We start from the raw sequence: 27,269 nt of genomic DNA on the forward strand, positions 1-27,269 counted from the left end.
AGTTGGAGCCTATACTTAAAACAGTGCTCAATGATCCTATATGAACCTGGTAGCAGAACGTTTGCTACCTTGTAACCAGGATACACTGGAGGTAAGCAGACCAGTGGGACACTCATGAGAAAAATGAGAGCCTAATTCAGGGTGGTGGCACTGGAATACATCTTATAGTTAATTGCATGTCTCAATTTAATTGGCAGCATTCTTCCTTTCTTAACAACACATAAAATGTCAGTGTATATTAAAGCTGATGGTGCCCTAAATTCAATGATTAAAATACCTGGATGTGGATAAGAAATAAGGAATTCAAAGACAAAGTTTTAAACCTGGGTGATTGGAAGAACTCTATTATTCCTAACAAAAAAGGGAGGGCATTTCCTTGACACCTACATAGGAGTCTAACCAAATCCTCTATTTGAGCAATGACCCAAGACGGTATTGCTACTCACCTACCTTCCCCCTTTGAACTTATTACTAGTAAAAATAAGAGGAAATACTAATTAATGACAACTTTAATATGAACATGTGTTTAATATGAACATGTGTCAGGAAACTGCCATAATTTAAAGGGAAGAGGGAGTTGCGATTGAAAGGAGTACATGATGCTTAGGGATGGATGGCATGCAGTTTCTGGATCTAGCTGATACTCAAACATATCAGCAATTGAAGACATCAGTCATTTGAATAATCGGAACTTCTTCAAATACTGGTTCACTTCTTCCTTGGGGTAGGGACGGAGTGCAATGCAAGTGGGGATGTTCTCTGGTTGTTCCAGCCACAGCGTGTGGTCAACGTTCTTCTGTTGCAGTGTCTCAGCCAGCAACTTTAAGGTGGTCTCATCCGGGGCCTGCAAGGAGCAGAACACAGACTGACTAGCCTATTTAGGAAGTGTCAAAAGGCAAAGGAAAAAAAGTGGGGGGCTCCACTTAATTGAAAGTGGAGGAACAAGTCTACCAAAGATGGAGCTGTAGAGCAGGCTTCTAGAAGCAACAGCTTCATCGCTCCATTTGCCATTCACTCTCTGAAGGACTTTAGATAAACTGCCTGGGGTGGGAGTGGGTAGTCTTGGCATTGTCTTTTATTTTATTGGTCTTTATGGCTACAGCAGCACCTTTATTTAATCAGTATTGACTCCTAAGTCCCTTTCTTGAGTCATAGCTAACAATAGAATCATGGGATATGTCTTTTAAACTCAGAGGAGTCACTTAATCTCTGTGGGCTTCAGGTGTCTCATCTGAGAAAAGGGGTTAACATTTTATCTGACTGAAAGCAAGACAGTGAGGGATGTCTAAACCACATGATTTCTTGAAGCCTTTCCATTAAAGTTCTAGAAGAAGAATCTAAAGGAAAAGCTGTTTCTTTTCTGCCTACTTACAGATTCTTAAGACATTTTCCTACAGGTTACTATTTGATGTTTCACTACCTAACAGCAATTTTTCTCTTTTGAAAAATAATCTGTTTTTGCCAGCTAACCATGAAGGAATTACCTGACCCCTCCACTCTAGTGTTCTGATTTGTTTATTTATTAAAATAAATAATTTTATAATTAGAATAAAATTGCTTTAAAATGAAAGCAGTATTTTTTCAGTATAAAATATGTGCTTAATGTAGAACACTAAAAAAAATAGAGAAGCATTAGGAAATAACCAGAATTCCACCCCCCAACTTAATACCTGGATGTACTTCCTTAGTTTTTCCTTTCAAAATCAGGATCATTTTGTATGTAGAATATACTTCAATTAGCATCACATCATGAGCACTCATCCATACCACCTAAATATGCTTCAAAAACACGATTTATGCTAGTTTCATAATAATCCATTACAAGGGCTTACATTTAGCCAATCCATGGTATCAAAACTTATTTAGTAATTTAGTAATTTCCACATTTTTTATTATAAAGTGCCACCATGAATATCCTTGTACAATACTCTTTGGGTATTAAGATGTATAAGAATACATCTTATATTCTTAGGATACATTTCTAGAGGCAGAACTGACAGAAGGTAAGGGTAAAATCTGGCCATCTGTAAAAAGAACCTTACCTTTCTTTTACACCCCTGGTGTTCGGTATTTCTGATACTAAGTTCAATTTATACTAGGGCTCACATATATTTTCAAATAATTTGTTGTCATACCCAGGAAAATGCTTCAGTTTGTGTTCACTTGCAATAAGGAACCCCATGTCCTTACCCTTCTGGATCGGTTTTACGGAGAGGGCTAAGGACAGTATCGGTGCAGCCATTAAATTAGGCGGGCCCAGGGCACAGGTAGAAAGGCAGGTGTCTCACTACTAGCCTCCGCCTCACAGACATCTAGTTAAGAGGGACGCAGGTGAGACCAGAGAGGGGCGAAAGCATTAATAAAGGGCCCAACGTCCACTCTTCACACCGTCAGGCCCCGCGCAGCCGAGGTAAGGCTGCCTAGGAAATAGCTCAAGCCCCAGAACCCTTTACAAAACTTAGAAGTTAAACACCCCTCCCCACTAACGCCACGCCTACTCCACGAAGTTAGGCCCTGGGACTCAAGACCACACCCACTTCCGGTCTATTTTACCTCAGCGCCCCTCCCCCTCCGCCCCGTGCCTCACCTCGAGGACCACTTTGCGCATGCGCCCCAGCTCCCGGAGGTAAGCTGCCGTGTGCGGGTGGTCTCGGTGAATGTGTAAGGCTGCGGTGGCTGCGTGACAAGCTTGTGCTACCAATGCGCCCGCTGGCCAGGAAAACGGAGCCTGTGAGAGATCCTTTCGTAACACCAAATATTGTACCAGGATCTGCGTCTCCACGCCACAGGCCGCCATCTTCCTACCCCACAGAAAGGCCGGGCCTACTCCCCAGTGCATGCCGGGATCAGGGAGGGGCCCCGAGCGCCGCCATGTCTTTGTACGGCTGGAGCGCAAAGCACTCTGGGACCGGCTGGCTCGGGTTTGAAGGCAAAGACGGCGGGAAGTCTTGGCCCTGGCCTGAGTGAGCAAGAGGAAAGGAGGTAAGGGAAAAGTGCGACCCAGTGGGGACGGGGCCATACCCAGGGTGGAAGGCTGAACAGACTTACAGCTCCTTCCTTGTGCAAGGAAGCCCCGCTGAACCAGAGGCCCCGTGTCCTCGGGAGCGCGCAGGGGCCCGGAGGCAGACGAGGACGCCGCCGACTCGGACCCCGGGAACGGACGGGGCGGGTCAGGGAAGGGGAGTCCTAGCGACGACACTGGGGGTGTCTGGGGCGCACGGGTGGTGCCTGCGTTGTGTGGTGTGCCTGCCGTATGGATTTATCTGAATGTGGGTAGATTCGTGTCATTTTCTTTTGCCGCCAAGGAAAACCCTATGACTGATGCCTGGACAACTTCATAGGCAGGCGCCTGGAAATCTGGATATGGAGCTGGCGAATGCTCAAAGTCAGGACGGCGAGTCCAAAGGAGGTACTCAGAGGGTCGCTTTTCCCCCCTTACTACTGCTGCCTGAAGATAACTCCCAGGTCGAAAGCCCTTTCATCCTCTTACTGATGTGTGACTTGTCCTGTTTGGGAGCAGAATGGTGAAAGGAACTAACATTGAACACTTTTAAGGGACAGGCAGCTAAGATCATTGGACAGGAAAAATTACTTTAAATATTTCTAGCCTCTTGCCCCCTTTTAGACCCATAGGTTGCCTTCATAGTATGCCGAATGTATCCAGAGCTACAGTTCTAGCCAGTGAGCTTTCTTTACCTTCTTCCCAGGATTTTTTGGGGGCTATTTATGTATTACTCCTGTGGAAGGGGCAGTACAGGCAGTGAGTGGTATTGGTTAGACTCAGGTTTGAGTCCTGGCTCTGCTGTTATAAATATTTTGACCTTGGGCAAGTTCTTTTACCTTTCTCTGCCTCAGTTGCTTCATCTAGAAAATGGGGGTGAATAATAGCATTGTGGTGATGATTGTGAAAATTAAATAAGTAATTCTTTTCATGCTTTTCAAGTAAAGCATTTAGCATATGCATAGTGTATATGAAATAGTCAATAAATGCTTTATTTAATTGTTTACATGCTTTTCAAGTAAAGGATCTAGCAGAAGTGTCTTAATATGTAGGGAATGTTCACAGATACTTTGTTGTTAGAATTGATTAGCAGTATGAAACTGTGACCTTTACTCTATTGATCTGTAGTCAGTCTCTTGGAAACTGAGATTTGCTCCTGAACTTCTGTCCATTAGTGAGCTTGTTTTCCTCTCTAGTATCCAGTAATAATGGTGGACAGTTCTCTTTAGTGTATACCTTTATAGTCCGATGCTTTCAGAGCTTCAAAGTATTTATTCAAGTCTGTTTGGATGTCTAAATCCGGAGTTACGCACTAGCATTTTGGGAAAGCACGCTTAAAACCCAATTTAAAAAACAATTCTACATTAAAAAAAGTTTCTGAGAGAGTCAGTGATTTTGGTGACCCTGTTTTCCTTAAATCACTATTATGGATAACTGAGATTAGTTAGGTTCAGGTAATGCCCTCTTTGAACAATGTCTTGGTCAGGAACTGCTTGTAGGTCAGTGTTCGGCCTAAGAGGTTGCTGATCATTGACTTCTGTTGTCAGTTCCTTTTGTTTTATAAATTGTTGCCAACATCTACAAGTTGGCAGGCCACAAAGTTCTAAAGAAAAGTGTCACCCTCTGTTATTCCCTGAAATGCTTCCTGTTGTCAGAGTTAGAAATCCTTAACTTGTGAAAATTCCCTATTTACTTTCCTCAGGTGTTTTAGCTCACTTGGAAAGACTAGAGATTCAACTAAGTAAATCCCATAAAAAATTGGAAGAGCCACAGAGAGAACAGGCAGTGGAAAGTGCTCTTGGAACCAAGATTCATAAACTGAGACTTCTGCGAGATAAACTGAGTGCCGAAGTGAAACAACGTCAAGCCAGAGTGAGTAGAAGGGTGATTGATGTTGGCAGGCTTTCCTAGAGTGGGAAAAAACAAACATGATCTGGGAATTAGCAAATCTGTATAATGCGTTTTACCTGTGCTCTTACTGGATCAATTTCAGTTCTTGATTCCTCAAATGATCAAAGCTGTAGAGTCAGTTAATACCGATATCCATTAACAGTTGGCAGGCATTGCTGATTGGCCAGGTGAATTCTTTATAGTAGTCTCTTCACCTGCCCTCATAGACATGAGCTTGTTACCTCAACCTCAGCCCGACTTGAGTCACTGGTACTTTTGTCATTAGCACTATCTATTACCCAACTTGAAACCTCACAGTAAACTTTGACTCCTCCCTCTTTTCAGTTTTCTCTCTAGTCCAGGTCCAGTTGGCAAGACCTGTCAGATTCTTCTTTAGATTGTCTATGTGCTTCCATCTCCTCTACCTCCCTTGCCGTAGCTCCTGTATTAGCCACACATCCTAAACCTTTACCAGGTGATTTGGGTGGCAGGATTATTGCAGCAGTCTGCTAGTTGGTTCTCTTCTAGTATTAATACTTCAATAAGTATAGCCAAGAAAATCTTCATAAAACACTGCATTTTTTCATTAAATGACAAATTTCCTTGTTCAAAGTGTCAGTAACCAATCATTGCCTATGGGTTAAAGTCAGCCTGCCTTCTTTTTCTTGCCTTCCCTCCTCTTCTTTCTCTCCCTTTCCCCTGTTTCTTCTCTTCCTCCCTCTCTGCCTTCCTTCACTTTTTTTATTAAAGTAAAAAATATATATGTATGTGTGCGTGTGTGTGTTTGTGTATAAAGGGCACAAATTTGAAGCCCTTTTTACAGAATGAACACCTCCTGGTAAGTACCACATAGATCAGAATACAGATTATTTTCAGTGCCCAGAAGGCTCCCTCTTGTGTCCTTCTGTTCCCTCAGCCACTGTTCTGGTTTCTGTTACCATACATTGGTTTTATTTGGTTTCGAACTTCATGTAAATCTAAAAAGTGTAAACTCTGTTATGTCTGGCTTCTTTTGCTGAATGTTATCTCTGTGAGATTCATCCATATTGGTGCGTGCTGTGGTCATTCCTTTTTATTGCTGTATAGTTGGTTCCATTTTAGAAAAATCCCACAACTTACTTACTTACTGTACTGTTGGTGATATTTAGGTTATTTGGCTTGTTTCACTTTGAGGCTATTAAGAATAGTGCTGCTGTGAACGTTTTTGTTTCTATCTTTTGATGTAAAAAATACGCTTTACTATTGAATTGCTGGGTCACAGGGTATGCAAATTACCTTTAGTAAATACTGCCAAACAGTATTTGAAAGTGATTGTACCAATTTTACATTCCCAGCAATAGTGTGTAAGGTTTCCCAGCATCTTTACCAATACTTGATATTGTGAATTTTAAAAATGTGTCATTCTAGTGAGAGTATAATAGTAAATCATTGTGGATGAATTTGCATTTGCCTAATAACTAATGATTTTAAGTACCTGATTGGACACTTGAAAAATCTTCTGTTATGAAGTGAACTTTTCAAGCCTTTTGCAAAATTTTCATTGGGTTGTATCTTGTATTAAATTGTAGAGTTCTTTACATATTTTGGATATGAGTTTTTTGTTGTGTGTCTGTATTCTGAATCTTCTCGTAAAGATTTGCCTTTTTTACTTTCTATGGCATCTTGTGATGAAAAGAAAGTCTTCCTTTTAATGAAGTTTGACTTAGGAATCTAACTTTATGCTTACCATCCTCATTTCCTTTTAATAAACCTTTGCCTAACTTAAGATCGTGTAGATACTCAGTATTATTTTCTAAAAGCTTTATTTTAGTTTTTACTTTGGTCAGAATTTCAGTCCATCTGGAACTTGTTTTTGTGTATGGTGTGAAACAGAGGCCATACTTGATTTCTTTTTTTTTCCACATGGGTATCCAGTTTATCCAGTACCACTTCTTGAAGACCACTCTTTTCCCATTGTATTGTAGTGGATTTTGGGGTCCACTGTGGACCTGTTTTCTGGATTCTGTTCTGTTCCATTGGTCTGTTTGTCTTTGTGCTGGTACCAGGGGTTTATTACTATAAGTTTTGGTAACTTTGGTATAGGTCTTCAGAATTATCTTGGCTATTCTTGGCCCCTAAAATCCCACATAAATTTGGGAATTGGCTCTCAGTTTCCAAGAAGAAACCTCCTAGTTTCGATTGGAATTGCACTGAATCTATACATCAATTTGGAGAGAATTGAAATCTTTATAGTATTTTGTCTTCCAGTCAATGTACGTGGCATGTCTTCTAGCTTCTTGGGATGAATACTTGTTTTTTAAGTCTTTCTTTTCTCCTGTATGTGTTTAAGGTTATAAATTTCTAAGTGTAGAATCTTAATCCATATGGGCCACAATAACAAAAGTGTCATAAACTGGATGACTTACAAGAAATAAATACTTATTTTTCACAGTTGTAGATGCTGTGAAGTCCAAGGTCGTGGCACTGGCAGATTCAGTGTCTGAGGACTCAGTGATGGTGGTGTTCTCACTGTAACCTTGCATGGCGGAAGGGGCAGGCTAGCTCTTTGGCATCTTTTTTGTAATAGCACAAATCCCATTTATTAGGGCTCCCCCATCATGACCTGATCACCTCCCAAAGGCCCCACCTCCAGATACCATCATGTTGGGCATTAGGTTTCAACATGAATTTTGAGGGGCACAGGCATTCAGTTTGTAGCACATGACTTCAGCTATATCCCACAAGTTTTGGTATATCATGTTTTCACTATCATTTCAATTCAAAATATTTTTGATTTCCATTGTGATATCTTCTTTGTCCCATGGGTTTATTTTAGAAATACATTGCTTAATTTCTAAAAATTGGGGGATTTGTTAGTAATTTTTTTAGTTACTGGTTTATAACTTAATTCCATTGTGATTAAAGAACATGACCCAGCATGTGTTCAGTTTTGATAAATGTTCCATGTGCTTTAAATGTGGATTTTGCATTTTTGGGTATTCGCTCTGTATATCAAAGAGACCAAATGTGATCATCATGGTGTTCAAGTACTTTATATTATAGTATCAAATATTTTATATCCTCAAAATAAAATATCTAATATTTCACATGACTAATTTACTTGTCAACTTGTTTTATCAGTTAACTGGGATAAATGTGTTGAAATCTCCCACTGTAATTATGGATTTGTACATTTTTTTTACCTTTCATTCTGTTTTGCTGTATAGTAGCTACAAACAAATTTAGGATTGTTCTATCTTCCTGGTTGAGTTAACCTTTTATTATTATGAAACATTCCCTTTTAATTAAACCTCTTGCCTTAAAGTAAACGTTGTCAAATATGATTACAATTGCAACAGCTCTTGTTGTAAGTAGCATATAGTTAGGCATTTTTAATCAAGCCTGACAGTCTTTGTCTTTTAATTGGAGTATTTAGTGCATGAACTGTTATTATGATTACTGACATACTTGGATCTCAGTCTACTGTGTTACTGTTTATTATCCTATTTGTTCTTTGTCTTTTCTCCTTTCTTGCCACCTTTTGGACTGATCTTTTTATTTTTTATTATTCCACTTTTCCATTACCTTATTAATTAAACATCCTTTAGTATTCATTTAGTGGTTATCCTCAAGAAAACATGCTTTTTTCCCCCTCCTTACTAGAGTATACTTCAGATTAGTACTTGTACCACTTTCTGGGTAATTATAGAACCTTCTAACATCTTTTCTCTCCCACACATCCAACTTTTCATGTTATTGTCATATATTTAATTCTACATATACTTAAACTCTATGAAACACTTTTATTGTTTGTACAATCACTATTCCTTTAGAATTACATATATGTTTACCCTTTTCAGTGCTCTTTACTGCTTCCTACCTTTCCATATTTTCATCTGGGATTATTTTCCTTCAGTGTAAGTAGTACTTTCAGTATAAGTGTGCTGGAAATAAATTATCTTTTTGTTTGCCTGAAAACACCCTGATCTCACTCTTTTTCACATTTAAGGGATAATTTTGCTGGGTACAGAATTATAGATTGAAAGTTATTTTCTTTCATACTTTAAATACATTTTTCCATTGTCTTCTAGCTCCATAGTTTCTGTCAGATGTTAGTCTTATTGTTTCAATATAATGTGCCTTTTTCCTTCTGGCTGCTTTTAAGATCCTTTCTTTGGTTTTTAGCAGTTTTATATCATAACGTGGCTAAGATTGGTTTTCTTTCTTCATCCTGCTTGGTGTTTGTAGTACTCCTTTAATTAATTACTTGCTGGTTTTCATTTATTTAGAAAATATGGCCATCTCTTTAAATAATGCATGTGCCTCATTCTTTATTTCTGGAGTTTCTTTTATTGTGACTCATGTCTTATATCCTTACTCTGCTTTAATACAGGTATGAAAATGTATCTGTTTTCTACTTATCTTTTCTCATGTGTCCACTTAGCTTTCAGACTTGTTAAATTCCTAATTTTGTTTACTGTATTTTTTGGGTTTAGATTTTTTCATCTGATTCTTTTTTATGGATTCCAGCCATTTGGTGTGAGTTCTTCGACTTTTAATCTATTTTAATGACTATGCTTAATAACCCAAATAGCTGAATCCCCTTGGGTCTGCGTGTGTTGTCTTTTTTCCCCTTGGTTTTCAGTTATATGTTCCTCTTCCCTGATAAGCCTGGATATTCTTTTTTTATTCAATGATGGGTATTGTATGAAAAAAATATAGTGATTCTGAACTATGCTCTCTTCTCCAGAAAGAATTTCACTTTTTTTCTGACAGGCAGATTGCATATGGACATACAGCCTTAATCAATTGGGATGGCCTGTTTCTGGTTTGCCCTTTTTCCTAGGGTGTAGTCCTTTTGAGAGGGGCCTCAATTGAAAGCTTGGGTGTGTTGAAGACAGATCCATTAAGGTCCCTCTTCTTTGGCAAGCCCTGACTGCCAAAACCTCTGCTTAGCGTTTTAACTTTCAGTAGCCCCTTTCTGTTTGGTTTCTCAGCACTTCTTCACACATAGGCAGTTTAGGATTGGGCAAATGCCTGCAGGGCAAATTGCATGTAGAATGTTGGGTTCCCTTTTCCATGTTTTGGCCCATAGGAAGGCTCTTTGGTAACCCTGGCCTTCAGTTTGTTTCCCTGGCACCTGAGATAGCTACAGAGTCTAGCCTGCAGCTTTCTAATTGGCCTATATGCCTTGTGCTAGAAATCAGCCAACATTCTGAGGGGCAGAGCCTCAGGGAAAACCCCAGCTCACTTTAGGGCATTTATCTTTAGCCTTCAATCTGGTTATTTTGGTGGTTCTCTAATGCCTTCGGGCCATTTTCTTTTTGTTTACTTGCATGATTACTTCCTTTTGGTATTTCATCCAAAATTTTGTAAAGCTGTCTCAGAGGGAGAGTTAGTCTGATACCATCTACTGGGTCATAGCTCACAGTGTGCAGCGTAGTCAGTATCTCTCATCCTGGCACTCGAAAACCTAGACAGTCTGACCCACACCAACTTTCCCAGCCTTGCCTCTTCGCAGCTGTTTTTGCTCACCCTAGATTTTCCTCACTTCCTTTTCTTTCTCCTCTCACAATACTCTCCATTCCAACCAAATCCATTCTTCAGGCCAGTACAGTTTGTACTTCTGATTCCTGGCACCGTAACCCACAAGATTCTTCCTCTCCTGTGGCTTCATAGCACTAGCTGCTGGCCTCTGTACCGTTTCTTTTTTTTTTTTTAATTTAAATTTATTTTTGTTTATTTCTGGGGGGAGTAATTAGGTTTATTTATTTATTATTTTTAGAGGAGGTACTGGGGATTGAACCCAGGACCTCATGCATGTTAAGCATGCGCTCTGCCACTTAATCTATATATGCCCTCCCCCCTGTAGCAGTTCTTGATTCGTGACATGATGAAAAAAATACTCTGCATTTACTCTTTTCCAGTGAGGTAAGGGCAGGGACTTTTCTTATGTCCCTTTGTACCCAGTTTGACCTACATATCTTGCAGGTTAAAGTATCTGCTGCCAATGTAGAGCCTGACCAAACATTGGAGATTAGTGAGCAAGAAATTTTGGAGAGAAAACAGGAAAATGTGAAAGCCATTCTACAGGCATATCGTTTTACAGGTATAATTGTTTTGATCTGTTTCAGTCTGGGCCTCTTGTTTCTAGTGAGTTAGTTTGCAAGATGTGTTATTAGTCCTGGACTTATTTCATGAACATTTAATTTTTGCTTCTCTTAACATACGCACACAAAGGTGGCATGCTATTCATGGGCAACTTTACCTACACGATTGGCCTCTCTGTGCAGCAGGAGATTGGTTGCTGGCTGGCTTAGACTATTCGTTTTAGCAATTCAACATGTACTAGACCCTGTACCAGAACCTATCTTACTGCTGGCTTTTTTTATGCCACTGGTCAAATAGTTTGAACCCCTCAAGTCTCTGTTTCACCATTAAAATGGAGATTTATTCTCCCTACCATCTATATCATAAGAGGATTGTGGGGACTACTGGGGACTACCATAAGTTACTTGACACTCAGGGAAAAAAAGCATAGGTAAATTGAAAATTTCAAAATCTCTTCCTCAATAATTTGATGTTGAGGGTGTGTTTTCTTTCCCACCATTCTTCTGTGGTTTTAACACTCAAACTCAAAGTGAGCCAGTGAGTCATTCATTCAACAATCATTTGAGTACATAATGTATGTAGTGGGCAGTACTGAGGGGACTGGGGTGCACAGATGAATAAGATACTGCCTTTGCCTGACATCTCTTAAGAGGTACCCTCTTGTTTCTCTCAGGGATCAGTGGGAAACTGACCAGCCGAGGAGTCTGTGTTTGTATCAGCACTGCTTTTGAGGGGAATCTCCTGGATTCCTATTTTGTGGACCTTGTCATACAGAAACCACTTCGGATACATCACCATTCGATTCCAGTCTTCATTCCTTTAGAGGAGATAGCTGCAAAATACTTACAGACTAATATTCAGCACTTCCTGTTCATTCTTTGCGAATACCTAAATGCTTACTCTGGGAGGAAGTACCAGGCAGATCGACTTCAGGTATCTGAGATCTTAAAGCGTTTTGTGAGCCCACATAGGCTTAAAAGGAAAAAAAGGGACAAATTTTCTTTTGTACTTTAAAATGTTTAACTCTGAGCCAGAAATTTGACCATTATCCTTCTAATGCTTGTTTCTTATTTGCATACAAATGATTTTCCACCTTCTCTTCTGCTGAAACTTTGGATGATGTTGAAGCATGGATACTGGTTAAGGGGTTATCACTCATGAGTGGTGGTCCTCAGGTTTTTATACTTGACCCTTCCTTCCTCTCACAAAGTGGTAGAGTACAGTTGCTGTACTTTCAATTCAGGAGAGATTTATAGAGTCCCCACTGTGTGCCAAGTGTCTTGCTGAACCTTGGGTACAGATTCAAAGCAGAATAATGGTTTCTGAAATACCATAGAGGAATACTGTCCATCTTTGCCTAAGCGCTAGCTAGCTTTCTTAGGATTGCAGTTGAACTAGGGGCTAGGGTTGAGGGTTAAAAAAAAAAAAAGGAAAAAAAAACCGACAAGAAATGAATGCAAATAGGGAATGAGTGACTCTTAAAAGCTTATTAGCATTTCCTTCTTTATGCTTTTGGATAACTCTGAAGCTCCTGGTTGTCAGTTTGATAAACTTAAATTGAAATGTGAATGTAGGCATGAGGCATCTTAACCACATGTATGATGTCAGTGAAATTCTTGGCAGAAATAGTATCTCACCTGCAGCCCCAACCCCTGGCCATTTACTTAGTGCTTCCTGCATGCCTTCTAGGCTGCCACCAACTCTTAGTTATCTAATCTCTATCACTTGTTCTTTTTTCAGGTCTTTGCCTGTCCTTCATTTATTTCTCTGAGATTTAATTAATGTGCCCTATTTTTGGTAGACATGTCTGAAGCGTCACCACCACTCCTTTGGAGCTGTAATTGTCGTATACTTTGTGTCTCTGTTGATTCCCACCATTAGAGTGACTTTGCAGCCTGTCTGGCTGGGCCCTTGCAGAGAAACTCACTGTGCAACTTGCTGTCATTTACTTACAAAGTGGAGCCGAAGGACCAGTCCTTCCCATTTTGTGCCAGGCTGCTGTATAAGGACCTCACAACAGCCCTTCCAACTGATGTCACCGTTACTTATCGAGGTAAGGGGAAGGCTGCTTCCAGGAGGAAATGACAGCAGGCCCCGAGTTATTCAGGCTGATGGAGAAAGGGTGAAGCAGTGAGACTGCATCAGCTGAAACTCTTGAGAAACTTTCTTCTATTGATGTACCATAGACGGAAACATACAAGGACAGGAAAATACCAAGAATATTTTCTTTGTTTCTCCTCTCCTCCTTGTAAGTAGTGAATATAACTCTCCTACTTTTCCTTCCTCCTTTGCTCTGTCTAACCCTGCCAGTGTTCTTTCAGCTTATGGTTTGTTTTCATCGGAGGGAGACCCCTGAGAGAGGGACAGCTCGTGCGGCTGGTCACAGGGTCACTGGTGAGGGAGCCAGGGCTCACTTCACTGTGAAGCCAGGTAGATGTGGCAAGCCCGCGTACACTTAGCTCCCCAGAGAATTGTTCAGGGATGGCTGAGAGACATTTGTTGTGACTTTGTTTCAGCTAAATGTACTGTAGAAATGTGATGGGCAATAATGAAAAAAAGGATAAAACGTTTTTAGGAGGCAGAAATTTTGAGGCCGCCGCAGGTTTCACATCACAGGTTTTAGATTTCTCTGGGCAGAATCTTAAGTTTCTAGTCTCAAAATTTCACTGAACCATTACGGGGCAAGCCTCTCTCAGCTCCAGATCAAAAAAAAAAAAAAGTTACATGAGTCCAGAATGTTAATGACCAGATTCTCATCCGTATAGTCACACTGAATGGGATTGATAGAATCTGTCTTTTTTAGGGACGGATGCATCAGCCACCACGTGGGAAGAACAGCGAGCAGCCCATGAACATATGTTTTTTACAAAGCCCCTGCATCAAGTGTTTACTTCATTTGCAAGAAAAGGAGAAAAGCTGGATATGAGCCTGGTCTCCTAGAATATTAGTGTCATTGGGAGCACTTCAGAAGTGAGTAAACTAGTAGCGATCACAGTTGTAGGCAAGGTCCTGGGCATGGAAACCTGTTGAAAGGCTCTGACTCCTTGCTTGGGGACTGTCCTTGCAGTAAGAACAGACAGCCACCGCCTCAGGCTGATGAGGGGTAAGTGTGTGTCTGTAGACGTTGGCATTTTTGGATAGTTCTCTATGATCGCCTAGTGACACGTTATAACGATCAGTGTCACCTCTTCTGAGATACTGAGTTGATCGTACATTTTAGCTGAAAATCACAGTGGTTTGTAGGGGAAGAGGGTGTATGTACCATTCAACTAAAAGTATTTCTAGCTTTTATGAAACTTTTAAGTAATTTTGCCTCATTATTCTATCTGCAGCTTTTGAAAAGAACGTTCTTGGAACACTTTAGGTGAGTAGAATGATATGAACCTGAATCATATAGTTAAGAAGGGAAGTGTGTTTAACCTTTGGTTTGGAGCAGTATATTCTAGGTCACTGCTTTCCAAAAAATGTGTGAGAAAGCACTATGGATAAAATAATTGGAGTTCTATGTATTTAATATCATTTCCTAAAACATGTTAGTAGAGACAGTGTATTAAGTCAGCTATAAAAAAGCATGGTCAGAGGTCTACTCATAACTTGATCATTGCAAACAGAAGTGGTTCCTCTCCTGCAAGCCGTAGGCTCTGGCTGCTTAGTTGTCTTCCTCACCTCCTAGTTCAGTTAATGTACCTCTTGTACCATGGCCTCTGCTGGTGCTTTTGTTCCTTGGCTTATGGGAATGTGTGCAGGGCCAGTGCACAGATGTGAAAACCTGTGTTGTCTTGCCATGTCACTTCTTGTCCCCCGCCCTTGGCGCAGTCACAGATAGTATGAGTCACTGCTGCCCTTACTGCCCAAGGCCCAGAGCTGCATTCTGGCGTCACTGAAAACTGGTCACATCTTAGACCTGAGGGCCATGACACAAGCTCCACATGTGGGAGCTCCAGGTTACTCTGGGAGGAGTGCAGAGGACTGGTCACGCTAGCTTGACCCACCATTTATAGGGAAGCAGCTTAAGAATGAGAGAGGTTTTGGTTCAGGTTATTGCCTTCCAGGCATGTGCTGAGGACCAGTGGGTGGAGGTGGGGGTGGAGGCAAGCACTTCTCAGATGAGGGCTAGTAACAGAATGTGCACAGCGATCACATTCAAGTTGAATAAAGCTTTTAATAAAACAGTCTTCTTTTTTATCAATACCTGTAAGTTCTCTTTTAAAGCAGTAGCAAAGGTGACTGTAGCAAGAGCTCAGAAGGCAAGGCAATATTGGAGTGTTTTTTAACAGAAAGTTAAAAATATAAATGTAGAAGATCTATTTATATATTTTTCTTTCAGAAATAAAGTCCCTTTCCCTCCCTCCCCCAGGTAAAAGGAAAATATTGCACTTTCTGCTGTCATGACTAAGGTGACTGGGGTTCCAGAAGAACCTTTCAAGATTATCAGGACGAGGGCCATTTCACCTAATTGAGACCACAGCGGATGGAAAGCACTGCTTCACAGGTCTAGCTGGGGAGCAGAGCACCTGCTGCCCTCGTCTTAAGCAGAACTTCCCCGCCTGTGCGCCCAGCCCGGCCCAAAGGCAGCAGCCTTGTTCCAGCTCCCATAAGTTCCTGCTCACAGTGGCCATGGCCTCTCGGGGGAAGGAGGGCTGGTCGGAACCTGGGCTCTGGAAGGATTGTTCAAGGACTATGCCTAAGAGCCCTACTCTGGGGAAGCTACAGGCACACAGGAAGAGCCTGGCCACCCTCAGAGCTCACACATCCACGAACAAATGAAGGCTTGAGGAGATTTTTAAATCTAAAGTCTATGTGAGTGTGCACTTCAACAGTTGGGGAATGCTGGGACTTGGTCATTTGTCTTTCCCAAGGCCTTTCTTTGATTCCCCAAAATAAACTCCCTTCCCACTAGGATTCTTGTGGGGCTGGAGGCCATTCAGGAGTTGTCCACTACCTGGTGGGGCAGCGTGATAGAAGAGCCGTTTGGGAAGGCGGCTGGCTTGTCGCGGCCCTTCAGGAAGAAGGTTAGCAGCTCCCCCTTCCCTTTCACAAAGATGGGCCCCCTCCTCACAAAGCGGAAGCCGTACTCCCGGAGGATCACTTGGGTTTCTTCCACCACCTGTAGAGGGAGAGCCAGGACGAGAGCTTGGGGTGAGAGTGAGCCTGGACCAAGGGGCGGTGGTGGTACCCACACATGAGTCAACTCCCCATCCACACAACTCTCCCCTGCACGGATGGGGAGAGATGAGGGCGGGAGGAGGGGGTCTGCCTGGGGCTCCCCTCCCCAAAGATAGTCTTTGTGCTCGCTCTCCTAGGAGGTCAGCCACAGGCCGTCTTGTTGGGGAACTTTTACTCCTGCTTTGCTGTCCCCTTCGCCTTTTTTATGGAGCTTCCCTGCCAGACCCAGACAATAGAGCTTAGGTGGTTTGGGGGAAGCTGTCGGAGGCACATGATGTCAGAAAGTTCGCACTAAGAAGCAGGATAGTCTTGTCCAGAGTTTAAACCTACATTTTGCACATGGGGGTGGAGTATTTTTTTTCCCTTCTGCTGAGGTATCTCTTCCTACGTACCCTTCATCTCAGCACTGCCAACTTGATACGCTGGCCCAACAGAAGGGAGGCAGTAGTGCCCGGCAGAACAGGCATTGCTCTGGTTTCTGTTCCCTGGACAGAGCACACAGACTGGACGTACCTGAATGTTGCCCATGACCCCTGTGGACTCCATCCTGCTGGCAACGTTGACTGTATTGCCCCAGATGTCATAGTGTGGTTTCCGGGCTCCAATGACCCCAGCCAGCACCCCTCCTTTATTCATGCCTGGGGTAGAGGCACAGAAGTCAGCACAGACTTTGCCACCTGATTCCAACCACAAAGCTCCTAGTTTACATGACATTCCTCACCAAGCCTGACTCCAAGTTACCCGAGGACAGAAATCATGTCTCCTAACTCATCCTCCCCGCTACGTGCTTGGCCACCCTGATGTGCTAATTTAGTTCAGAAGTTGCCCGTGTCTCTCCCAACACCTGGTACTTCTAGTCTCCTGTGACCTCGCCCAGGATTGAGACCCCCTTCCCAGTACTGGTGGCAGGTGACAATAATCCTAACAGACTGGACTAAGGTGACCAAAGCCCTCAGGCACAGAAGATTCCCTGGAAAGGGTAGACTTCAAGGCCCAGCCAGATTTAGAAGGAAGGCCATCATAAACAGCATGGGACAGGGATGGCTGATCATTATTTCATGTTTTCGGTTTGATGATCTGGACCTAAAGACCCTTAAGGTCCCTTCCAGCTTGATGAGTGTGACCCTCCCCAACTGAAATGCCTCGGGTCTTTCTGAGCCTCTGTCCTTCTGGATCTGCCGAGTCCCCCGCTTCAGGAAGGAGCCTGGCAGGAGCAGGGGGCTTAGAGGCCTTACCGATGCGCAGCATGAAGTTGTTGAAGGACTGGTTGTTGATGTTGGTGAGCGTGTCCTTCATGGCGAGCGCAAAGTCCGCCAGATCCGCCAGGTGCTGCCAGCGCTCCTTGTCCGACTTCTCCTCCTGCGCCAGAGAGCAGCGGTGAGGTCCAGTCCGGGCCCCTCCTTCCTCCCACAGAGGGGCCAGGGACCTCTAGCTCCAGCTCATCACTGTGACAGAGTTCATCTGGGTCCTTCAAGGTCCAGGGCAAAGACTGGGCAGTGGAGGCAGGGAAGACAGCTGGCCCAGCTGCTTCCTGTCTGCCAGGTACCTGATCAGGATTCGTGTCTCGTCACCACCCTGTCTGTGCCTGGCCTTTGAGTTTTGTAAAGTTGTCCTCATTTTGATTCCTCAACTAGATGAGCGCTTGAGGGTGACGACGCACCCCTGACACGTTTCTGTAACCTCATCCATCAAATGGAGACAGCAATAGGACTTACATCGTGTAGCACAGTTGCAAGATAGGATAATGTCTTAAGAACATTCCTCGGGGCCAGGGCCCCCAGCTCATTTCCTCTCATTCTGGAAGCTAAACAGGGCTGGCCCCACAGGTCCTAATTAACAAGAACAGGCTGTCAGCCAGTGGGCACCAGGGACTCCCCTCTTCTAACAGATCCAACTCCCCCACCTGGACATCTTCATGTTACAGAATTGTGTAGATGGGTCCTGTTCCCAGTTCTGATTAAAGTGTAGGGTGCTAATGGGATGTGGCCACAGTTACACAAACCATCTCATGCCTGGCCTAAGCTATGGAACAGTACTGGGGGGTTGTGTGTGTTCCTCTCTGCTCACTCAACTCATTGAACTCCATTTTATATTTGTACCACATGGTGCTAGTGGGTGTGTGTCTGGGACCCCTCTCACAGCAGCACTTGATGTCAGCTACTCAACTTACCGCATCCTCCATGCTACGCATGGGCTGCCTTTCTCCTACCTCGGGAGGCAAGGTCCCATATCTAGCCACTGAGCTGGTTAGCTACCTTGTTGGAGCTGGTGAAGCCGTTGGTGTTGACATCGGGGGTGACTCCTGAAGCTGCCATGTAGGTGCTGCCGATGGTTTTGATCTTGGTGATGACCCGGAATTTGGGGTTGTCCAAGAGCTGAAGCCAGTATTAAGGAAGAGAGAACTGTCAGCACAGTCAGGGGAGATGAATGAGCCAACTAAATGACAGATTTGTCTGTTTACAACCCCTCAAGACATCCAAGAGAGGTTTTCCTATAAACGCTTCATTCAGCTGCGTATCTGCCACGTGATCCTGGACAAACACCCTGATTTTCTGAGCTTCAGCTTCTACCATCAACATGGGGGGGAAAGTGCTGTCTCCTAGGGCAGTCGAGCATGTATGTAAAAGCATTTCCCTGGTACACGGGTTACCTGATAAATGTTTCCTGAATCTGAATTTGAGGGTTGGAGGAATCAGGGCCCCCAGGGTCTTGTTCTGGCCAGTCCTCCCCCTGTGAACTTGAGGGTGATGGCCCAGGCTCCCATTTGGCACCCACCGTTTGCAGATGGCTGCAGAAGCCATATGCTTGGGGAGGGGTGTTTATAAACATAAAAGAGCTAGAGTAACTCTCCAGATTCTTTCTGACTTCTGCAGCCTGTAACCTGGAAGAGGCTGGTTTCGTGGCAGGAGGAAGAGGACAGGAGGGGCACTCACAGAGTCAAAATCTGAGATGATCTCGTTGAGGAAGCGCAGACACTCGATGCCCCCGTTATTGATGCTCTCCTCTGTGTAGAAGTCAGCGAAGTTGGGCAGGGAGGCAAACATGACTCCAATCTCATCGTAAGACTGACTGTACAGCTCCTAAGAGAGGCAGGGCCAGAGGGCTCAAAGTCTGACAAACTGAATGATGTGCTTCACAAAGGAATCTGCCTTCCACACCCGTGACATGTGCACTCATCTTTTTGGACACACATCTCAGATTATCCCAGCTCTGCATTATTAGAAAGTAACTCATCACAACTTTGAATAATTTTTTTAAAAGTTTCTCCAGTCCCTGCAACAGCCCTAGTATGAGAAGGAGAGTAGGGTGGAGCTAGGCAGTGAGGCGTGAGAACCAGCCAGCCAATCAGAGTCACAGAAAGGTGGGGTTTAGCCATCTGAAGCAGCCTCATAGGGATGTGGCCCATAGAAACAATGTAGGGGTGCCTGTTACCAAAAGCCCATGGATTCTTGCTTTTAATACTGTGGTTGCTGGTTAGGTCCAGCCCTCCTGGGCCATGTCACGAGAAGGCAGAAAGCCAGGTGAAGACAACCTCACAGCTCCAGGCTCCAGCAGGAGGCTACCCCTCACCTCATCTCTCTTCTTGGACCCCAGGAAGTGACGTGCCACATGCTCAGGCAGCATGTTGGTGACCAAGGCCTCGTTCCAACGCCGCATCTCGTAGACACGTTCCTTCTGGTCGTGGACCTCAATCTTCCACAGGAACAATGTCCGTGCCAGTTTCTCCACCTATGGACACAGACACAGGCAAGGTGTGTGCTCTGAGCTGGCCGTTTGATGGAAGGATGAAAAATGGGAACTTAAATGGAGAGGTTCCATTATGGAAAAACCGAAGGGAAGACGGCTAAATGGCGAGGGAAGAGACCCAGAAAGATTTCACCGCGTCAGAAAGGCCAGCCTACAGCTCTGCTGAGGGTCCTAGCCTGTGTGTGGGGCCTCTTGGGACCTAATTTTGGCTACAAGTCTGCCTTGGGGCGGGGGAGTGGCTGTGGAGACCTTCTAGCCCAGGGCTGGAGGGGGCGGGGGGGGGCGCGGGGGCGGCGCGGGGGGAGGAGGCCCCATATCCAGGACGCTCCATTTGGCCAAGAAGTGGCTGGGGAGGCTGCACTTTCCTGACGAGCCGCTGGGTGGCACCCGAGCTAACACGGACGTGTCCCTTGTAGGGGTACTTCCCCGCCCTCTTCCTCATTTTCCATTTAACCAAAAACTTCATCAGCTTCTTTCCCTTTATTTTCTGGCTCTGCGGTCAGTGTGTTAGTGACCCCCAGGGCAGGCTGAGCGGAGATCCATGAGTCCCTGGCCTCGGGAATACAGATTTTAACCAGGCTTCCTTCAGCTCCCCGCAGGAGGCGAGAAGGGAGCGATAAAGAACTGCTGCTCGGTTATTCCTGAGGAAGAAAGCAGAGCACGCAGAGGGGCGGCTTGACCAGGGTCATGTGCCAGCACCCCAGGTGCTGCTGAAGAGGAGGGGTGTGTGCGGCACTCACATGGCGGGAGAAGTAGTAGAAGCTCAGCATCATGATGAAGACCATGGCCGTCATGGAGTACTTGGAAGGCACCAGGGGCAGCCTGTGGGGCGAGAGCATTGCTCTGGGGGCCCGTGCTACCCTCCCAGAAGGGAGTTTTGTCCCCTCTAGTGTGGTGGTGTGCTTCCTGTCACCTCACCCCAGAAACTTCTCCCAGCAGCTTAAGCGCCTTCACATCAAGTCCAGACACACTCTGCCCAGTACAGCTTTCTGAAATCACTGGGTTTCTGTCTTAACAGCCAGCCAGCTCCTGGCCCCACCCAGCTGCACCTGGAATCCACACCAGGGCTTCAGGGCTGCTCCCTAGACGTTTAATAAACTCTGTGTCACCTGATCACAGCAGTAGCTGCAACCGTGTAGGAATCTGGAGAAGGGGGAGACTAACATCTCAGTGATGGGACTAGGGCAGTTTCACCGTGCTTTTTTTGTAGCTTTCACACATTTTTGTGTGGAGCTGTAAATTACTTCTATTGTAGTGTTCTGTTGTGTGAGTATACCACAATTTATATATCCACTTACTGCTGATGTCTTGGGTTGTTTTCATTTGGTTTTGGATGTTGTATGTGTGTGGTTATTATGAACAGTGCAATTTTGGATATTCTTGTACATATATCCCAGGACATACATATGTCTATTAATTTCTCCAAGGTATATACGTAGCAGTGGAACTGCTTTACTAAATAACCCCAAATTATTTTCTAAAATGGCTGTACTCCCATCAAGAGTGTATGAGTTACATTTCACGTGATGTTATCAGACTTCTTAATTCTGGCCAAACTGGTAGGTATGTGATGATCTTTTGCTGTGGTCTTAATGTGAATGTCCCTGATTACCTGAAGCCTTTCATTTATTAGTGGCCATTTAGACTTCTTTTGTTAAGGTCCTATTCAAGTCTTCTACCCATCTTCTGTTAGGTAATCTTTTCTTTTCTAACTTACTTAAAAGTCTAGTTAAGTCACTGAATCATAGAATTCTAAAACTTTGGAGGCAGAAAGGACTTTGAAGAATTTCTAGTCTAACACCCTCTTCAAGAGATGAAACTGAGACTCAGGAAATGGGCCTGCCTGAGGCCCCCTAGAGCGTCACCGAGGCAGGGAAAGGATCCAGGTCTTCTAGTCTGGATACAGTAGTCTTCTTTCCTCCTTATCCTTCTGCTGTTCTGGCAGCCAGTAAATCAGTGATCACTCGTTTGGCTGTTCCTTCTCTTCACCGCAACCCAACCTCAACTGCTTTACCCCACCCTCTGAACCCCGCTGCCACTGCTCTCCACGCTTCGCTCTCTCTGACTCAGGACAGGCCAGCGCGGCCAGGTCAGTGCTACAGTCTGCCCCGGCCTCCTCTAGAAACACATACTAACTTCTCTAGCTTGAACATCCCACATCATGTGCCTTTGAAAGGATGAGACTGTGGGGCTTTGGCCTGTTGTGTTTCCTGTCTCTAGAAGAAAGGGGCCGCAAGCACAGACCAGGACAGGAAAGCAGTCACCCTTACCTGTCAGTGCCATTGAGCCCAGGGCTGGAGAACACCTGCATCTTCTCTAAGGCGACTGTCGGAAAGCTGTGGGGACAGATAATAGCACACTTGGGCCCCATCTGGGTACAAGAGGCTGGTGCCCAGCCAAACACTGAGGTGACCCAGATCTTCCAGTCCTCAAGAATGGAAAGGATCTCTCCCGGGATTAGAGCCACCCAGTGGCATGTCTGAGAAGCCATAAGCCCTGATTCCCATGCAAGCCTCTGATGAGCCCTAGAGATGGACAGCTGAGGGAAGGCCCATGACCTTGAAATGGGGACTGGGAGGCGGGGAGGAAGGAGACCATATAGATCCCCAAACAGGCCCCATCGTACTCATGTTCCTGGAAACGTCTGTGGTCGTATTCATCGAAGATGGGGCGCCAGGCGTGGATGTTGATGACGGCCACGGCCCCGGCGATGAGCAACATGAGCGTGAGCTTCACCATATGGCTGACCTGCACCAGCATGATGGTGGCAATGAGGGACAGCACAGCCACGTAGTTGTAGTACTTGGGATTCTCCACGCAGCCGTCCTCCACCTGCACCCCCGCCGTGCTGTTGCTGGGCCCCGAGTAGTACTGGAGACAGCTGAGCTGGAGGCCAGGACCGCCGGGCGAACGCCGGGTGCAAGGGAACAGCAGACACTGGTCAGAGAAAGCTGGGCTGCAGGGTGGCTGCCCCTTCCCCCGGCTCCCTCAGAAACACGGAGAAAGAAGGGAATGTGTGCCAAGGGACAGTAAAACAGACGTTAGTGATTCCTGCTAAGAGCTTTACCATCACCTCCTCGGACGATCGTGACAATCCTCAGAGTATTGTTAGTACCGCCACCATCACACAGAAGACAGAGGCCACACTTGCCCAGAGTAGCACTATCGGCCAGTGGTAAAGCAGAGCTAGGGGTCCAGTCTTAGGTTTCAAACCCATATCACATTGCTGCTTCTGGAGTGGCCGGGGGCCAGCCAGCCAGCCTCCCCTCAGCCTCACTGTGACAGCAGCCAGTCCCCATGACCCTTCATTTCTGAAGTCTGGTGGCCGATCCCATCACTGGGTGGATGTGGTCAATGGAAAGCGCATCTATAAACTGAATCAAACTGACTTCATAACTTTCATCCATTGCCACTTGCCTGGCTTTGGGGACACTCTCAGCATGACAAGCATGAGGAAAGTTTTCACACCTCTAGTTTTTCACCCCCGACTGGTGACAGGATCCACAGATGTCCTGCCAGAATCCATGACCCTGTTAAACAGAGGTCCCCAGACCTGGGCACCAGGCTCCAGGTGTGTCCCGACACCAGGAGGTCCGGGCTTCCCTGCCCTGTGCTGTGGGCACCAGCAGCCCGTGGGCGCGCTAGGTTCTGGAGCTCCTCACTCCATTCCAGCTGGACTCTGACCAGCTGGCCCACAGGCTTGTCACCTGTACTGCTGCCAGAATAAGTCCCTATACTGAGTTTTCTCCTGGGCTTCAGTTGTTAAAGATAATGAAGCAAGTAATGTAATACCATATTTGAAAAAAATCCCCGACTCTGTAGGAGGGCATGTATGGTACCATCAGCACTGGAGGGAGCGGAGCCGTGAGGGCTGACAAGAGCGCATCGGTGTCAGCGCCAAGCCCCCAGTGCCCAGTAAAGGGCTGCTGGCTTCCAACAGCGGTCCCTTCTCCTCAAGGAGGCATCTGGCTGCCCCCTCCTGGGACCCACATGAATTGAGGAGAGCAGAGAAGAGATCTCATCTGGGCTCTGTGAAGCTCTGCCCTCAGTGACCCACCTCTGGAAGGTCTGGCCTCATTCAAGGGGATGAAGGCCAGACAGGAGAGCGTCTCTGGTGGAACAGGTTTACCTCTCTTGTCCTGAAGGATGCCTAACACTAGCCACACAGTAGGGAGTGCTTAAGATACGATACGCAGAATGCTTAGGAGTATGGGGGCCCCCTGAGCAGCAAGATATGGAGGAAGAAACACAGGACTGGGATTTAGGACTGTTTCAGTTCTCAGCGCTGTTACTGGCTATGTAACCTCTCTGAGCATCATTTCTTTACAAGAAACTACAAATGATACCGACCTCCTGGGATTATTATACAGATTAAATGAGTCAATGTATGGAAAGCACCCAGCACAGGACCTGGTGTTGGGCTCCTGGACTTGGGGAGGGCAAGGAGCTGGAGGAGACAAGGCAGTCTCACTGGGGAGTCTCCGGCTGGGGAGAAGGCCCCCGCAATTTGGCCAGGATGATCATTTAGGGACCTATGTGCCACTCCAGAATCGTGTCTAGCACTGGAGGAAGGGGCTGGCAGACGGCTGGTGCCCACCGATCTGGAAGCCTCCTCTGAAAGTGGGAGTCCCTTCAACAGGACAGCAGGGGCTCACCATGTCCACGACGTTTGCCATAACCAGAATGAAGACGGCCAGCATGGCCCAGGTATTCCTGGCCCAGCGGGTCCGGTCGATCCAAGTCGAGAAGGCCACGAGCTTCTTGGGAAAGGCCTAGAAGGGTGGAATGTCAAGGGCCTTGAGCCTGCAAACATGACTGCTAACCACTCTGGCTGCTCCCACACTTCCCAGGAAACCTAGAAAACAGCGCTTTGTGTGCGTGTCACCCAAACTGACCGTCAGAACTGAGAAGCGAGCGCGGGGAGCCCGGCTCTGCCTGTGCCAGTCCTGCCGGAGGTGCACGTGCCCTTCCTGGAGCTGACTCGCTGCTGGCCAGGAGTGGGGGCAGCACCTGCCAGCGGCAGTCCCCTCCCTGTCTCTGTGTGGCAAAGCCAGGTCAGGGGAGAATTTTTAGAGCCAGCTGTCTTTGCCCGGCTTCTCCTGAGTCAGTAGACCTAATTCTCCCAAGTTACTTGCACACCACCTGCCAGGTTAATTTTCCTAAACACTACTTTTCCTTGTCATTCTGATCAAAAGTCTGCCTAGCTCCCAGTGCTCACAGGGGCAGGTCTCAGTCCCCGTGTCGGTTTTCAGGGTCCTTCACCACTGGAGCCAGTTTACATTCCCACTGGGCCTCCGCAGCTTTTCTACACAGGTTCCTACTTTTCTAGACTCTGGCTCACTCCCCCGAGTGTGCTCCAGGGCCTAGCCCAAAGCAGATGCGGAGGTGATGATGAAGGAGTGTGTAGTAAACAACGGGACAAATGCCCGAGCCACCCCAGTGGAAGATAATCTACCACTGAGGACCTGACAGGACACACAGCTCCGTGCATGCCCACTTCTGCAGGGCTGAGGCTCACTTCGAGGGCTCCGAGCCAAAAGGAAAAGAGCTTCTTACCTGTGGAAAGATGGCAGCCATGGAGCAGACTGTCAGGATCAGGAGCAGAACCTCCCCAACCACAAAAGTCACATAGTTTGTCATGAGCCTGTAACAGAGAGAAAGCAATCAGGACAGGGACCAGAGGGAGTCGTGAGTTGGGTTAGCGGCCAGGAGAGTAAAGGGAGAGGGGGCAGGCCCTGTAAGCAGGGCACAGCCTGTACCAGAAAAGTTTTGTATGATGCCAGGGCCTTGCCGCTGCTAGCTGGACAGACAAGACACACAGGGGTGGGAGGGCTGCCGACTGTGGGGTGTGCAGGGCCTGGGGACCTGTGACCCTCCCAGCTATAACTGTCCCCGGGATTCTTCCCAAAGGACAGACTCACAGAGGCCCTGGGCAGAGCCCATTAAAACCAGGGAAGGGATTCTTAGGAACGAGCATTTGGCTGTGTTGCTAGGATGCAAGGGGACAGCACGGAACAGAGCAGCTCCCTTACTGCCTAGGGCTGCTGAGAGTGACAGCGCTCACTGCTGCCTCCCTAGACCTCAGCCCCAGGCACAAAGCAGACAGCCAGAAACTCTGTGAAGTGAATGAATGACTCTGATCCTCACAACAGTTCTGAGTGAGCTAGGGCACGTGTTTTATCTCAGACTGTCACCATCAGCATCATCTTTGGCTTTACAGCTGAGTAGACTGCTGCCCCAGGAACCCTCAGGGATGTGCCCGAGGTCATAGAACAAGCAGGCAAGAAAGCCGTGTCCAGAACCTAAGACCGTGTGATGAGTCCAAGGCTCTTGAAGTTCCCCGAACTGTGATAAGAACAGAGCTCCACACCCACTTCTCCAGGAGGGGGTCCCTGATCTGGAGTGAGCTGCTGATCGGCTGCTGGGAGAACAGGATGGGGGGAAGGAAGGGGAGCCATCTTTCCGAAGCACCCCGCCTTGCCCCGGAGGACCTGCCGTTGTGAGAGGCGAGCAGTCTGCACCAGATTCTGAACTCTGTCTTTACTAAGATGAGCCAAGAAAGGGAGCAGGATGGGCCTTGGTGACTAAGGTTGAGCGTCCCCATCCGCTGTCTCCTTGTCCCAGAACCACTCAGGCCCATCCAGCCAAGGTCTCCCTCCCTGCCAGACTCCTCTGTCCCTCAGCTTTCTCAGGCCTGGTGTGACCCTCACTTTGACGCTAGTGCTGTTCTGGGACCCAGGGGCAGAGAGAAGGAGGGGGGTCCAGATGCAGCCCCACATTCCCTGGGGTTGCTCGCCGTTTGCCCTCCCTGGCCTGTCCCTGCCCTGCCCTCACCAGGGGTCGATGAGAATCTCCACCAGGGCCGCACAGAGCAGGACGACGCAGGAGCAGCTGAAGGCAGCCCCACTCTGCTTTTCCTTCTCCACCGAGTAGCGGGTTTCCATCTCGGGGTCCATGAACCGCATGGACAGGAGGAAGGTGTTTCTCTTCTTCACTCTGCAGGGTAAACAAGCCCGTGACAAATGCCACATCGGCCTCGCCAGCCAGGAAGGGCAGTGTTTAAGACTAACTCCCCAGGGAATTGTAAACTTATAGTGGAGAAGAGCTTTCTAAGCAAAACATAAAGCCCAGAAGCCACTGGGGAAAAAAAAAAAAAACTAACTCCCCAGTCCCCGCCTTGGGGCCGGGTAAGGCACGTGCCAAGGGCTGGACATCGGGGGCCACTTACACCTGGGCGGACTCCCGCTCCAGCAGGGCCTCGTTGAGTAGCTGGTTGAGCTCGTGCTCGTCCTCAGAGGCGTCCACCACGCGGTCAGCCAGGTCCTGAAGGCGCAGCCTCCGGCGGGGGTTGGGGAATGAGGGGTTGTCGGCCTGC

The 27,269-nt window shown here is 46.4% G+C and overlaps 3 protein-coding genes across 9 annotated transcripts in view; 1 reads left to right on the forward strand and 2 right to left on the reverse strand.

The window, feature by feature from the left end:
* Positions 1-497: 497 nt before the first annotated feature.
* Positions 498-2,845, reverse strand: PTRHD1 (peptidyl-tRNA hydrolase domain containing 1). The gene is made up of 2 exons (XM_006190199.3): positions 2,588-2,845; positions 498-844 (listed from the first exon to the last, which is right to left on the reverse strand). The coding sequence occupies exons 1-2, from the start codon at positions 2,837-2,839 to the stop codon at positions 674-676; spliced, it is 423 nt and encodes a 140-aa protein (XP_006190261.1). The 5' UTR covers positions 2,840-2,845; the 3' UTR covers positions 498-673.
* CENPO (centromere protein O) lies at positions 2,838-15,904 on the forward strand. The gene is made up of 9 exons (XM_032497144.1): positions 2,838-2,982; positions 3,306-3,409; positions 4,704-4,873; positions 10,862-10,979; positions 11,655-11,914; positions 12,863-13,034; positions 13,785-13,951; positions 14,314-14,345; positions 15,339-15,904. Exons 2-7 carry the CDS (start codon positions 3,322-3,324, stop codon positions 13,919-13,921), a joined length of 945 nt encoding a protein of 314 aa, XP_032353035.1. The 5' UTR covers positions 2,838-2,982; positions 3,306-3,321; the 3' UTR covers positions 13,922-13,951; positions 14,314-14,345; positions 15,339-15,904.
* ADCY3 (adenylate cyclase 3) overlaps positions 15,124-27,269 on the reverse strand; it is a 75,751-nt gene continuing 63,605 nt past the window's right edge. For 2 of the 7 annotated variants that reach the window (XM_032497140.1, XM_032497137.1), the window contains 14 exons: positions 27,123-27,265; positions 26,729-26,890; positions 25,451-25,538; positions 24,550-24,666; positions 22,521-22,831; positions 22,165-22,230; positions 20,635-20,716; positions 19,718-19,876; positions 19,081-19,227; positions 18,403-18,522; positions 17,863-17,976; positions 17,383-17,506; positions 16,661-16,785; positions 15,124-16,088 (listed from right to left, as the gene is read on the reverse strand). In XM_032497140.1, the coding sequence (XP_032353031.1) occupies positions 15,906-16,088; positions 16,661-16,785; positions 17,383-17,506; positions 17,863-17,976; positions 18,403-18,522; positions 19,081-19,227; positions 19,718-19,876; positions 20,635-20,716; positions 22,165-22,230; positions 22,521-22,831; positions 24,550-24,666; positions 25,451-25,538; positions 26,729-26,890; positions 27,123-27,265 (1,941 nt within the window). In that variant the 3' untranslated portion in view covers positions 15,124-15,905. The remainder of the gene's footprint in view (positions 16,089-16,660; positions 16,786-17,382; positions 17,507-17,862; positions 17,977-18,402; positions 18,523-19,080; positions 19,228-19,717; positions 19,877-20,634; positions 20,717-22,164; positions 22,231-22,520; positions 22,832-24,549; positions 24,667-25,450; positions 25,539-26,728; positions 26,891-27,122; positions 27,266-27,269) is intronic. The other 5 variants (XM_032497142.1, XM_032497138.1, XM_032497139.1 and 2 more) reach the window with 5 other exon arrangements.

This window comes from Camelus ferus, chromosome 15 (genome assembly GCF_009834535.1).
Source record: "Camelus ferus isolate YT-003-E chromosome 15, BCGSAC_Cfer_1.0, whole genome shotgun sequence".
Classification (NCBI taxonomy): Eukaryota; Metazoa; Chordata; class Mammalia; order Artiodactyla; family Camelidae; genus Camelus; species Camelus ferus.